The sequence below is a fragment of the Pyxicephalus adspersus genome, chromosome 3 (genome assembly GCF_032062135.1).
Source record: "Pyxicephalus adspersus chromosome 3, UCB_Pads_2.0, whole genome shotgun sequence".
Classification (NCBI taxonomy): Eukaryota; Metazoa; Chordata; class Amphibia; order Anura; family Pyxicephalidae; genus Pyxicephalus; species Pyxicephalus adspersus.
In genome coordinates this window covers 70103658-70118706 of record NC_092860.1, presented here as the reverse complement: position 1 = coordinate 70118706, position 15049 = coordinate 70103658, and the positions used below count along the sequence as shown (strand labels likewise).

General features: G+C 36.7%; 1 protein-coding gene across 4 annotated transcripts in view; it reads left to right on the top strand.

Annotated features, from left to right (window-relative positions):
- The window catches only part of PIP5K1C (phosphatidylinositol-4-phosphate 5-kinase type 1 gamma), a 150159-nt gene that overhangs the window by 45539 nt on the left and 89571 nt on the right, over positions 1–15049 (top strand). For all 4 annotated transcript variants that reach the window (XM_072405098.1, XM_072405096.1, XM_072405099.1 and 1 more), the window contains exons 4-5: positions 2928–3058; positions 3134–3251. In XM_072405098.1, the coding sequence (XP_072261199.1) occupies positions 2928–3058; positions 3134–3251 (249 nt within the window). The remainder of the gene's footprint in view (positions 1–2927; positions 3059–3133; positions 3252–15049) is intronic.

The window sequence follows — 15049 nt, the reverse complement described above, 5'->3', positions numbered from 1 at the left end:
TACCTAGAGGTAGGTCATCAAAACCTAAAATATTATAATAAAGTATAAGGAGAAGTGGGAAAGGAGAACAATGGGGGGCAAACTGCAAACTTGGCAACAAAACATGTTAAGCAAAAACATCCTTTTACAAATCAGACTGAAACTACCCCTACAATGTGATCATAAATTTTGTGGACACTTTGGAAATCTAATCCTGAATTGTGGGCACAGTAGTTTTTTCCATTAAAAGGGTATCAAAAAGATTTGTAGCACTTCGGAGGGGTATCTGAAATGTAATAGACAAGCTAATGGTGACAAAGGCACCTAATCTTTTAAATTATGTTAACAATAGTAACTATTTGTTCCAATAAAACAGGAAATTAGCTGGCAATTCCACCACATGTGGGCCATATTTCCAACATCAACCAAACATCACTAGCAATGATCTGTCAATTCAGGATTCCATTTGTGCAACATTGCCAGAGTAGTATACCGATACATTAGCAATTTATACAAAGTCTTTATCCTGTAACTAGAACACTTATGAGCCAGAAAGCAAGCCAAAGGGAGGTCTCAGATTGCCTTTTAACTTTAGTAGGATGTAGCTCCAAAAGGATTTATAAGCATAAGATATTTCATCCCAAACTAGGTAGTCTTCCACACAAATCTTTTTAAATTAGATGACGGTGCATTTTCCAAAACCTAACAATGGGTGTCACCATACCTAGGGAAAAATCTGTATTAGCAATCAGAAGAGTGAGCGGTCCTAAAGAAAAAGGCAAAAAGCCACGATGGGAAGTGCTTATTTTGTGTTATAGGGTGTTACTTCAGTTGGGATGAGGTGCTTCTCATGAGTAGCCAAGGGGTCATGACCAAAAGTTTAGTGAAAAAAAAAAAAAGCTTTGGGATGACCTTAATCTGATTACTTCCTGATAATGTCAATCCAGGATCCTAGCTAAGACCACTAATTGGTAATATATCTTAAGGTTAGAATGTTGGCTTTCTTCTCCAGAAGGTGCTTTATTCACTTGTGGAGGTGTTGTAGCTTTTGATTAACATACTAGGCTAAAGAATACTTATGTACCAGCTCTAATTTTTCTATGTCTTCCATAAGACATTTTTCCATATCTGCATCTCTGTTTTTCTCCTAATCCCTATTGAAATGAATTCTCCTCATAAGACATATTTGTGTCCTTTCCAAACATTTAAGGGAGACAAACCTTGGGGCGAATTTTCTCCAAAATATCATACATACTTTAATAACATTGGATTATGCCACCAATTCCACTGTTTATTCTCCTTTTGTTGTGTATAAATAAAAAGAAGTATTGGGGCATGATGACAGTAGGTTTGAACACCAATATCCACTTTGGCCGATTGTGAATGATCAGGTTGCGTGCCCAAAAAAAAATCTGGGAGTATTTATGATGAATGCAACAGTAAAATGTACAGTCTCTAGAAGTTGGAAAGTTCTCCAAACATCAACTAACAGAAAAGATTAAGGAGACTTACCATGGTGTCCTGAATAGGAATCGGGTGCTTAATAAAATCACCTCTGAAAATGATCATGCCAGACGCAAAATCATCATGCTGCTGGGAGAGACACCTTTAGTTTTTTAAAACAGGTCCATAGCATGAAAAGCCAGTGGATCTTGCTTTCCTCAAATGAGTCTCTATAAATATCTTAGTGGTGATTTAGGCCCGTTTACATTAGGGAAGTAATAAGGGAAATAATGATGCACTCTGAAGTACAGGATGAAAAATCTATTGGGGGTTTCTGACTCACTGGGCCTGAATGATTAAAATTCTCCAAGGCTGGAGAAGGATACACTTTCATCAGTGAAGCTGGTTGATCCAGCAAACCTAAAATAGATCTGGTCTAGGACTGAAAACATGTTTCACCCAGCTTCACTGATGAAAGTGTATCCTCTCCTCGCCTTGGAGAGCTTTTATAAATCAAGCACTCTGAGAGAGCAACAGCAACACTGCTACCAACAGACAGGACAAAAACAGCTATCACTCTCCATAGATAAGCAGCCCCAAGTCTGTCCCTCAACATAAAATTGACCCTGTCTCAAACTGATTGTAAATCTGCTTTCACATGTATGGTTCTAGTTGTAAAAACTCTTGTATAGCTACGAATGTCTGTCTTCTCTTTTAACTCACTCACCCTACCTACCTTTATCAGGGGAAAAATTGGAAAAATAAAGAAACTTCCAATCTGTGACTTAAATAGGAAAGGAAGGGCTAAACTCCTAATGGTTGTGGGGGTTGCTTTGTAGTGACACCAGGAAACTATTGCTTCTGTGATGCAGTTTTAGGCAATTTTATGTAAAATTTACAAGATAATCAAATCATTTTATTCGTATTTTCACAAATTTTGTCTGTTCATCCCTGACAAATAGGACAAGTTAACTTTAAGTGCTTACATATAGCTGGAGAAATAAGTATTGAACACATCAGCGCTTTTCTCAGTAAATACATTTATATATATTTACTGGGGCCCAGTCAATCACCTGACTTCAATCCATATGGAAATCTAGGGAAAGAAATGAAGATTAGCGTACATAGAAGATACCTGCGAAACCATCAAGACTTGAAGTTTGTGTGGAAGAAAAGGCCAAAATCACACATGAGAAACACACACGGTTTCTTTGTACAGGAGGCATCTTGAAACTCCTATTACCAACAAAGTCTGTTCAATACATACTCCCTTTATATTTCCACTTTTTTTACACATAATTTAATTTATGAACTTTTTGTTTTGATCTCTTTGTGTGTGAATTTTATGTCAATAGCTCCATTAGAAAAGTGTTCAATACTTATTTCCCCCGCTGTATAGTTTAGTTGCCTTTTGCTATAAAGAAGAGTATTTTTTCTGTAGAATGCCAAAATGGTTTTTACAGAAAGAAGAAAAACACAATTTGTTTCGTACTTTGTTTTCACAGACAACCTCATCAACATTAAAAGGTGCCATCCAGTTGGGCATTGGCTATACTGTTGGAAACTTAACATCAAAACCAGAAAGGGACGTTCTGATGCAGGATTTCTATGTTGTGGAAAGTATCTTCTTTCCAAGGTAAGAATTGATCAATTTTCAGTGTGTTTTGCAATGCCTATTAGCAATTTAACTTTCTGCTTTCACTATTTGCAGTGAAGGGAGTAATCTAACTCCTGCTCATCATTATCCAGACTTCCGCTTTAAGACTTATGCCCCAGTCGCCTTTAGATATTTTCGTGAGCTTTTTGGTATTCGACCAGATGACTATCTTGTGAGTAAAATCTTTTTTTTTTTTTTTTTAATGTAACTTATCGAATTTTTTTAAGAAATAGTCCATAGCAATAACAAAAAAGACTACAAATAGGGGTGAAAACCTAAATAACACATGAAAAATATATATCATTTGTTCACATATATCTATAAGATAGCAGTGATTGTTTCTCCAGATACGGTTTTCCTTAGCAAATCAGCATTAAAACAACATTTTATCAAGACCATTTCCCGTGTACATAACATCTAATATCTTTTTAATCCCTAGTACACAAAACCCAGACAAAAAAACAAATGTATAATGTTTCAACTGCATTGAGAACCTGAAGAGGAGGGGAAAAAAACATAAACATTACAAAGGGGTGGGGGGATTGAAGGAAAGTAGAGGATGGTCAACATACATGTGATTGGAGGGTTGTTATCCTATTCACTTTATACTATGAGGTCTTTTCTTAGTGTGCAAATAATAATTAGGTGGCTATAGGTTGGTACTAGTCCCATGCAGCCCAAATCGCCTTATGTTTCTCTAAATGGTTATGTTTTCTGGCTGTTAGTAATGGCATTAGCCTAAATCCTGTATGCACTTGTTGAGATCAAGTTCCATAGTAGTTTTCCACCGCAATGCAATTAAACACTGTGCGGTAATCAGTATATGTGCCATTAACTTAGTTTGTATTTTCAACATCCCTTTAATGGTAAGACCAAGACGATGTGTAAGGGGGTCCTTATGAAAAGGAATTGAACATACTCGGGAGAGGAGCTTATCCACTGTCCCCCAAAATGGGGTGATGAGTGGGCAATGCCAGAAAATATGTATTAACTTTCCTATCTCTTACCCACATGTCCAGCATAAGTTGCTAAGTGATGGATATATGGCATGTAGTCGCTCGGTTTGTAATACCAAAACATCATCATTTTGTATAAATTTTCACAGTATATGGTACACCAAGAGCTTTTGCACGGTCCCAGGTTATTTGCCATATCACTATCGGTATAGACCTGCCTAAGGTAGCTTCCCATTTATGCATATAGGAGTGAGATATTGCAGTGCCGGTGTCAGACCCAGCTAATATTCTATATATGTCTGAAATCAGACCTGTTCTACCTGGCCCACTTAGATATGATCCCTCAAAGGGCCTAAGAGCATTAAATCCTTGCCTTCTAGTTAATGAATTGGCAAAATTTTGTATTTGTAAATAACTATTATACGCTTTAACAGGTAATTCTTGGTTTTCCTGTAATTCCTCAAAGGATAACAACTTGCGTTTTCTATGATGTATAATTTGTCTAAAATGAAAAGCATCATATGCATATTTAAACTGTCGAGCATTAGGGGTGTGTGTAGAAATTATGTCAAAGGAGATCTATCAATTGTCAAAAGATATTTATTCTTACATTTCAGCCAAATTTTTTTTGTAAATTAAGTAGGAGCTAACAGAGTAATATCAGATATTGAAAGAAAGTTTGGCACTCCACAACATAGAGTTAAAGATGTGTTGGGGAAACCCACAAATGCTCCAGCTCTGTCCAGCGATTATGTGGGAGCAGTGTGGTCCAGGAGGGTAATTGACAAAGGTGAGCTGCATAATATTTCCGAAAATCTGATCCATACGAGAGCAGGGTACTGTTTTGGACATTTCATGAATCTTAATGGCCCAGATAAAGTTTATTATATATGCTTGAAAATATTTCAAAATAGGGACATGGCTGGTAATGCTGCACTGCCATACCAGCCATGTCAGCAAGAGGATTGCTCCCTACTGGATCAGCTTGGCGCAGTGAGTCTAATCCAGCATTGTTTTCTCGGTTTGCAGCTCTACTATAGTCTGAATTAACTAAAACTTCTGCCACAATTGTGTCAGAACTAAAACGAGATATTCAAAGTTTGGGGTCCTGCTTTGACCAAAATGAGCAGAGGATGGATGACACCATTTCTAGAGTGAAAAATCCTACACAACTATCTACCCTCAATGAACAACTGGATAACTGAAAACTAAAATTGGATGATCTGGAAAAAAAGATCACGATGCAACAACTTTCGCATAAGAGGGCTTTCAGAAACAGTGAAAAACGCACTTTAATGACGGATATTTCAGAATCTCACAGAGCCCTTACAATCATGAAAGAAGTGGGCCCACCACAGGTTTTTATCGGTAAACCGCACTATTAATCCTCCAAGGAAGTGGAGATTCCTGCAGTATCGAATCAATTAGATCTCCCTATTGAGGGTTTTCCGATCCAAATCTTTGCTGATATATCTCCCATGACAGTTCAAAGAAGAAGATCCTTAAATCCTCTGCTGCAAGTCCTTACTTCCAAAGAGATCAAAACTCCTTGGGCCTGGAAAATGAAGAGAAAGATGGGCTTTTGTGACTTAAAGAATAAATATGTATTGATAATATATAGATTCATACATAATTATACAGCAATCATCATTTATATTATCAGTTCTGTTGTATAAGCACAGAATTGAGATATTATTGCTAGACACAATAATGCTACTGTATAACGTGAAATTAACAGTTTTCAGTCTGTTTTGTCTGACGCGTTTTGCCACATTTGGCTTCTTCAGGGGTTTGTAAAGACTTTACAGTGTTTCAGTAGCGAGTGACAGTAATAAGGTGGTGCCAACAGAGCAGAAAGTCTCTTCCGTTTCACGGAACATAGTCCGCTTCATCAGGAACAAAATCGCCTAAAACAGCATAATAATTAACAATTATATACATGGTGATTCAATATTATACATCAAAAATACATAAAAAGTTTTTTACTGACATTCACTTACGTTTTTTTTTCACAAGCTATGTGGCTCACTGGTTGAAAGTGCCTAGATTTATTTGGCGGTTCTAAATGAAATTGTTTAATCTATTAGCAAGAGTAACAGCATGGGCGAGGGGGGAGCCTAATATTATGTAAAAGTAGCGTTAATGACATTTCATACTCATTTAATCTGTATTACAACAAGTATTTTATAACAAATTTTAAATTCATTACCTACTATATTGAGTAATCCCATTCCTATACCTGTTTTTAAAACATTAGCATTCACATTATAATGCCAGTATTAACCCAACCAATCAAGGAATCATCTAATTAGATTCAGATTGTCAAATACTTCCTTCCTTCTTTCGAAAGCCCTATATTTCAAATCCATACTTTTAAGATAATAGAAACATACAGATTTGTCTTAGTGGTAGATTATTTTTTGCCTGGATTGTCCAGAAGGTAAAATATCCTTATTACAACTCCCCTTCTCCCCAGAGTATTAAAGACTTGTGTAATTACCATTTAGCATCTCACCTCAAAATGAATAAGGGTGGAGCATAGAATTTCAGCATAGAGATAATCCTCCACTGTTTAGAGTCCTAGTCAAATATTGTAGCTTCGGTGTCCAGAGTTTCAGTCCCCAGTTCCTCTCTCTGTATCATTGCTTACTTTCTTGTTAATTACCAAGGTTGCTGCTTGGTCTGTTACTATTTAAGAAGCTATTGATTTAATCAATACTTGCACTCCCTCAATCACAGTGAGTGACTATCAATTGACTGAATTTGGACTGTACTACCCTTACTATATTATCCCATAACGTCTAGGACCTCAACTCTTTAAAAGAAGGCCTTTCATTTCTATAATTCCCTAAATGCAGATGAGGTAGCCTTGCAGGAAACCCACTCCTTCTCTTCTTCATTTTTATGCAGGTAAGCAGTCTTCTTCCTGCTTACCGGCATAAAAATGACCTCACTATCTTTCATGCTAAAGCGATGAAGAAACACTGTGGGGTTTCATACTAGTGGTAGGATCTCTTAATGGCTTTTAAACCTAATTTTTGGTTTATAATGCACCCACTTCTGGACTTGCATTCTTCAAGGCCCTCCTACAGAAGGTCATGCCCAAAGTTCAAGGGTTCTTGATACTAGTAGATTTAAACTTAGCATTAGACCAGATATTAGACAAATCCAAAACTCCCTGTCATAACATCCCCTGAAACAAAGCCCTAAATTGTCCCTCCTGTTATGGACCTATAATTTAGTGGGTGCCTGGAGAGAATTAAATTCCCAAACTAGGGATTATACCTGTTATTCTGCTGCATTCAAGCAATACTCCAGGATAGGCTACATATGTTTACCTTTCTCTTCTTTTCCCTTACTCTTGAGGGTCTCTCAGACCATGACCCAGTGTTAGTCAATTTGCACAGGCTGGGAGGATGGCCATCTGGTTTCTGCTGGAGGATCAATCAAAGCCTCCTAAATAATTAGTTTGTGAATATCGAATTTGAATCAACCATAGATTAATTTTTTAGGCATTCCAGGAGCCATTGCTCCTCAGCAGTGAATTCGGAGACCCACAAAGCCACCACTGATTTTATCAAAATAACTTCTAGAATTAAAAAGTGGCATTAGACTTAAAACTAAAGGAATATAAATCTGTCTTGGCTCAACACAAAAGACATCTTCACCTAAACCTCTGCCCTCAGGTAAAATAATTATAAACTGAACTTAAGCTGAGCGTTCCACTAGGACCAAAATACTGTTACGATGGACAGGTCATACATTCTTCACATGGAATGATAAAGGTAACCTTTTAGTAAATAAACTTAACCCCCTTAAGTTTAATTACCTAAACTCAAATTGTCATTAGGGAAAGTGACCCAATATCCAATTTTTAATCATTCAGGAATTGGAACATTTTTACACTGAACTATACGGATCTTTACAACTAGTCCCCAAGGAAAAAATGGTGCCCTTCTTTAACTTTTTCCGATTCGCAAATTAAAGCCCAAACTATAAAAAATATTGGAGGAGACTATTACGAGTCTAAAATATTTGAAAACGAACCTGTGCACTAGGTCTTGATGGCAATTCAAACTTTAAAAAAAAAAAAATTCAGATATAACCTAGCCTCATACTTTAACTTACTCGGGGAAGGGGCTCAACTCCCACCTATGGCTAACTTGGCCCACATCAGTGTTATACCCAAACCAGGCAAAGATACCACCTCAGTAACTAACTATCGCTTGATCTCATTAATTAACTGTGATTGAAAGATACTAACCAAGATAATATCAAACCGTCCTAATTCCAATTTGGAATCCTTTATCGACATGGACCAAGTAAGCTTTGTTACTAATCAGCAGGCCCCAGTTCGGTTATCACATTCAACTAGGGTAAGAGCCCTGATAAAAAGACTATATTATGTTTTATATATATTCTGAAGGCCTTTGATAGCATTTCCTGCTACCTCTTTTAGGCCCTCACTCACATTTCTTTGGCTCAGGTTTCGAGGGGGAGGGGCGCTCTCAGATCCTATTTTCTTTAAAAGTTTTGACTGACACGGGGGTCCCCCTTTCACATTTACTATTTGTACTTAACACCTTGCTGTAGCAATTTGTATTACCGGTAATTCAAACATACAAGGTATAAAATGTGGCTCAGAGGAACATAAATGTACTTTTTGCAGATGCCATTCTATTATATGTGACTTCACCCTAACTTCTCTACCTAGCCTGTTCAAGCCAATTGTTAAGTCATTCTTTATATCAAGCCAACTATGTCCCCCTCTTGAAAAATGACCAATGCAGACCTTGCTAGATGGTCGGCTTCTCGCCCTCTTGGTTTGGCAGAATAGCTGCTGTGAAAATGATTTTGCTGGCCAGAGTATTTTATCTGTTTTGCACCCTTCCTATTAGGATCCTGAAAAGGGTCTTAGTTACGTTTCAATCTAAATTAATTTGGGGAAATAAGCGCAATAGGTTCTATGTTCCACAATGTATGCCCTATAATCTCAGAGAGGACTGGGTGTCCCCTACTTCCAAAAATATCACTGAGCAGCCTAGGTAGCTCAGCTTTCAAGATGTACTTTATTCCATAACAGGCCCCAATAGGTAGATATAGAAGCATTAGCTTCCCCCTGATGACGATTAAAGCGATCCTTCCGTACCAAAATCTTCTGTCCATCCCTACAATATTCCTTGTCTGTATGGGATCAGATAAGGAAAAATCCTGACATCTGCTCAGTTTTCATACCCCTTTTTTGTTCCGGTACTCAATTCCAGAAATTTTCAATAGTGGATAAATAAAGGATTCTTAGGAATCGCTGACTTTAGTATTTAGGAGATCTATATTAAGCTACAACAATCTGGTACAAGCCAGCCAGATGCCTAGAGGGGAATTCTTTAGATACTGCCAATTACATTCTTTCATATTATCTAAGTTAGTTTGTGGGCTACCCCCTTTTACATCAACCCCATTTGAAAGTTCATGAAAAACAATTGATAGGTCAAATATGCCTCTTAAATATTGATCTCTCTCGTTTTCTTCCACCAAATATAATTATTTGAGTGCCTGGGGAAAATATTATAAAATGCAGTGAGATCCAAAGGAGTGAAAATTAACTGACCTTAACCTGTCCAATATATCATTTAATGTATCTTTAATTAAACTTAATTATAAGACCAAGTGATGATGGTACTTAGTTCCAGATAAAATAGCAAAGATATTCCCAGGTTCCTCTCCACTGTGTTTTAGTAGTTGTGCCACTACAGGCTCTATGGTGCACATTTGGTGGTTCTGTCCTATAGCTCAGTAATTTTGGGAGGAAGTCTTCAATTTAATTAAACTAAATAAATAAAAAGCTTGAAATATAACAATAGGAATGTTTAGAAGTTATCCCAGAAAATTGAAGCATTCAGGATGCCTAAAATAAAGTTTAACATCTGTTTAACTACAGATGTCTAAGAAAAGAAGCAAGCCATAATCACAGACAGAGAATTGGATTTCTGTTCGGATACCTTCAGGTTGCAATATTCCAAGTATTAATTTTTGCTTTTTGAAACAAGCAAACATTCATGTCAATTTTAATTGCAGCAGTTGGTTCTTTGAGGACAAAGTTTAAAAAATGTAATTTCTTATAATCCTGTAATACCATATGGTCTTGTTGATGACTTAACCAATTGTCCCTATTTTATTAGCAGATGGTTATAAATGTATACCACATTATCACGCCAAATCACTCATACAAAACACATTTACACATTATGAAACCTGTTCTTCATGGAAGCGTTCTCATTTTCTGTTAACCCTTCTATTGTTACCGCGTTAAGTAAAAGTGAATAACGCAGCAATGCATGTCTTGGTAACGCATATTGTGGGAGTTTAAATTTTAGCTAAAATGATAAAGTTCAGGTATTTCCCATCTCGTTCTGCTTTTTTTCTGTGTTAAGAAACTGCTTCTCCTAAAACATAAGAATAACCATACTTTCAGAACTACCTCTCCCATGAATTCCTATCAGCAGAACCTTGCAAGTCAACACAGAAGCATTATTTTGCTGAAAAAAATATTGTATGTGGAGTTTGACACAGGTGGGGATGGAGGAAGTAATTGAAGTTAAGCAAGCAAGGCTGACAATGCTGGTTGCAATTTCAAACTAGGAAAAATATTGTCTCATCAGTTCAAATAAAATTATACACAACACTTCTGTACCTGCAGCATTTTTAAATTGATAAATCATAGGAAAAATGGGTACATTCTGCAGAATATATCATTTGAATATATCCTTTGTCATCAAATGACATTGTGAATTATTATTCTAAGCTTTATTGTCTTCAGTTTGTGTGATTTTGTGAAAGGTGAGAATATCATGCATATTGTGTCATCTAACAAAAGTTTTTTGGACTGGCTGATAAAACTTTGTATCTTTAGCAGTGGTGCTGCAAGTGTATCATGCATCTCCTGCTGGGTACCCAAGGTCCTGACTTTTTTTATGCCCATATGCCACCTGTCTCCAGTATTTTTTATTTAGGGTCTTGGAAGGCCACCTCCATAATTCTCAGAATGCTTTAGCAGTAAATGAAATGGCCATATTTCTCCATCCCCATCATTTATTCAGCTGGCTGTAAAAGGAGTCGGTAAAACAGGTGTTTTGACAGCTCCTTGGACAAGAATGACAGCAATCAACCCAAACCCACACCAGGGGGTGTTCATACCGAGTAAGAATATATTCTGCAAAATTTTAAATGATCCTTTTTATCATTTGGATGCTGTATCACTATATCTCTCAGAAATGGATTTACCTTTTTATCCTAGCCAAAACGTGCCTTTAATTTACTACATTTGAAACAACAAGTTGGTCTTAAGTATCTACCTTTTTTTTTTTGGGGGGGGGAGTTATTTTTTTATAGTAAGAAACACAACTTTTATGCAAAATGTACACATTTTCACACAGACACATGGGATTTAATCAGAAAATGTGTGAATCAACTTTTACTTATTTATACATTTTCTAATTTAATCCAATGTGAAAAATCGTGTGGATTTTGTGTAAAATTTGGTTGAAAAGATTTTAAATGGACATACTAAGTGTGTGCTTTATATGTCAGAACAATTATGATGTTCTGACACTCAAAGAACATTTACTAGTTTTAAAGATGTTTTAATTTGCTAATTTAAGATTGTAAATTACATCTTTTCATTGGTTAAATAAAAAAGTACCCATTGCCTTAGAACAGTGTTTCTCAACCTTTTTAACATGGGGAAACCCTTAAAAAAAGCTTTCTGATCTTCAGGGAACCCCTGCTATATTTACTATATCCCCAGCTCACAGTACGGTATTGTGGTGGTCAGTGAGAAGAATGCCTCCTAAATTGCTGGCCAGTAGGAAGAATGTCATCTGTAGAGATGAGGCAAATAATTAAATTAAACTTACCTGAGAGTTTTAAAATGCTCATTGCTCAAGGAACCCCTAGCAACCTCTGGAGTAATGTTACGGTTCCTGGTTGAGAAACACTGGCTTAAAATAAAGCAAAGCAAGAGTCTACAAAGAAATCTATTTAAATGGCCTTGACCTACGTTGGTACCTCTATAAAGGTCATAAAATAGATCATCATAAAAAACACAAGGCAACATAAAGGAAAACACCTCAATTTTTTCTAAATCAGTTTTTCACACTGATTTCAAATCTGGAAGTTTGGAGATTTAGAGAGGAGAAGGTTGTGGATAGAGGTTAGTTTAATGCTAGCAGATCTGGCATTCCATAGACTGCCCGAGAAAAGGGGTGAGAACTTATTGGCAGGGTGAATAGGAATGAGGTTAGGAGGAGGAAGTATTTTGCTAAAAGGGTAGGGAAGAGAGAGGCTGTGGGGGACCAGGGTTGGGTGAGGTGTCACCAGCAAGTAGTAGTAGCAAGAAAAGGTGCAGAAGTACACAGAGAGAAAGCAGGAGAGTGAAGGAGCAGTCAGACAAGGAGTTTTCAGACTGGGGATGAAGAGAGGGAATACAACCAGCAAAGAGAGTATAGGGTGAATGATACATTGTAAGTAATGGTGTGTCCAATCCTGTTAGAATTCTCTGTATTAATCCTCAAAGCACTTGGAATTCGAGCATGTGACCAGGGTCCCATGTGACCATGCCTAATGTTTAAATAGAGATGCTTTGGGCCCTGAATATGGATGAACTGATGAGAGTAACAAGGAATTTTCTTAATGCAATTTGTAGTACTTGATAAAACTACTTCTTGTGGGAGCCTATTCCACATTTTTACAGACCTTACTGTGAAGAATCCCTTCGTTATTTAGAGATTAAATATCCTTTTTTACAGACGCAAGTAGTTCCCTCCTGTCTTTAAAGTGAATAATTGGGAAGGGAGTTTTTTTATGTGGACCATTGATATATTTATACGGTATGATCATATCCCTCCTTAAACGTCTCTTCTCGAGGGAGAATAGATTCCTCAGAAATGAGCTCCTCCATTCCTTTTATTAGTTTAGTTGCCATTCTCTGCACTCTCTTCAATTCCACAATATCTTTTTTGTGAACTGGTGCCCAAAACTGAACTGCATATTCCAGATGAGGTCTGACCAATGCTTTGTGCAAGGGAAGGATTATGTCTTGTTCTTTGCAGTCTATTCCTCTTTTAATGCAAAAAGTACCTTGCTAGCTTTAGATATAGCATGCAATGCCAAGCTTCAATTATTAAGGCTATGATCTACCAAAACCCCTATATCCTTTTTCATTTTTAACTGCCCCCAAATGTATTCCCCCTGGAGAGTATTAAGCATGCATGTTGTTAGCCGCCCAAGTACCTAACTTTACTTTTATCAATATTACATGTCATTTTCCACCTGGCTGACAAATCAAACAATGCATCCTGGTTTGCTTGTAGATTATAGACATCCTGTATGAACCTAATTCCATTACATAGTTTGATGTCATCTGCAAACACAGAAATGGTTCTTTTAATTCCCAAAATCTATATCATTTATAAAGATTTTGAACAATAAAGGTCCCAACACTGAGCCATGGGGTACAGCACTTATACCCTTAGACTATTCACATTATGAATCATTTCTCACTATTCTCTGGATGCGGTCTTTAATCCAGTTCCCTAGCTATATGCAGACTGATTTTTTTAAACCTATTGACCCTAACTTGCATAATAATCATCTGTGGGGTACTGTGTCAAATGTTTTAGCAAAGTCCCAAGCTACTCCACTGTCTACCGGTTTACTTACCTCCCCATATTAGGAGAGTAAAATTAACAACTTCATGCTTTCTTTAAACCATGCTTTGACTTATAATATTATTTTCTCTATGTGGTTCTTTATTAAACCCTCTGGGACCTTTCCAACTATAGAAGGTAAACTTCCATGTCTGTAGTTACGCCAATCCATTGGTACCATGCTGGTGCCTAAAGAGTCTCTAAAAATGAGAAACAAAGGTTTGAAATAACTGAACTCAGCTCTTTGAGGACATGTGGATGTAATCCATCAGGTCCTGGTGCTTTATCAACCAAAATTTTATCCAACTGTTTCTCAAATATATCAATTTTGAGCCACTGAAACTGATTACTGAAATGCAGTTTTCAGTAATATTATGCACCCTTGTATTAACAGATTTTTGTGTTTTTCTTATTTAAAGTTTATTAGTAAATGTATTAAATATTGGACATATTTCGGCGTTATGCCTCAGAATTATAGGCCTACAATGTAAAATAAATTTCCAAAAATACTGACATATTTAACCTGCCAAGGAGGTAAAAGTCTAATTCTTCATTTGAAGAAGATGATCCTCAGTTACCAGTGCTTATAGCTTCATGCAGTGGTTCAGGTGTTTCAGGTAGTAACCCCTTCATGCGAACTGCCATGGAGTGTCATGGAGGACCTTTTTTCCTATAGCAATTTGTTCAACATAACATTGGATTAACATAAATAGCAGCTAGTAAGATCAGTAAAACATCCTTCTTTTTTCTTCATTGAAGATACAATACCATCAGCTATTAACCCCTCACTTTTGTTCAAGCAATATATCAAGCTCTTCAATTTTAGGAAAAAATTGCCAGGTGTTAAGGGTATATATTGTAACCTTTTTGTTACGGTAAAGGGGTGGGATTTTCTAATTTTTTTACTTGCACACACTGACTTTTAGATAATGAAGTGTTTTCTTTGTCCAGTTGGTAAAGAAAATCTTTTAACTCAAGTTTTATCATAAAAAAAAGTGCCTCCCCAGCGTGTTAATTGATCCAGGATGCTTTTTCAGCTCGTCTCTTCAGAATAGCATTTTTTAGGGGCCTCAACCTTTAGATAGCGGAGCTGCATAATGATCTTTCAGTCCATCTCTTATTGCTAGTTGCAGACTATGAACAACACAATGCATTTGTTGAATAGTAATAAGCTTGGACGCTTCTTCCACAATATCATCCAAAATGTCACTGTTCTCTTCTTTAATGCTTGCAAACCTATTTGCCTATTATTCAGGTGGTGTGCACAATTATGGATAGAATAGAATATAGAAAAAAGGAGCATATGTGGA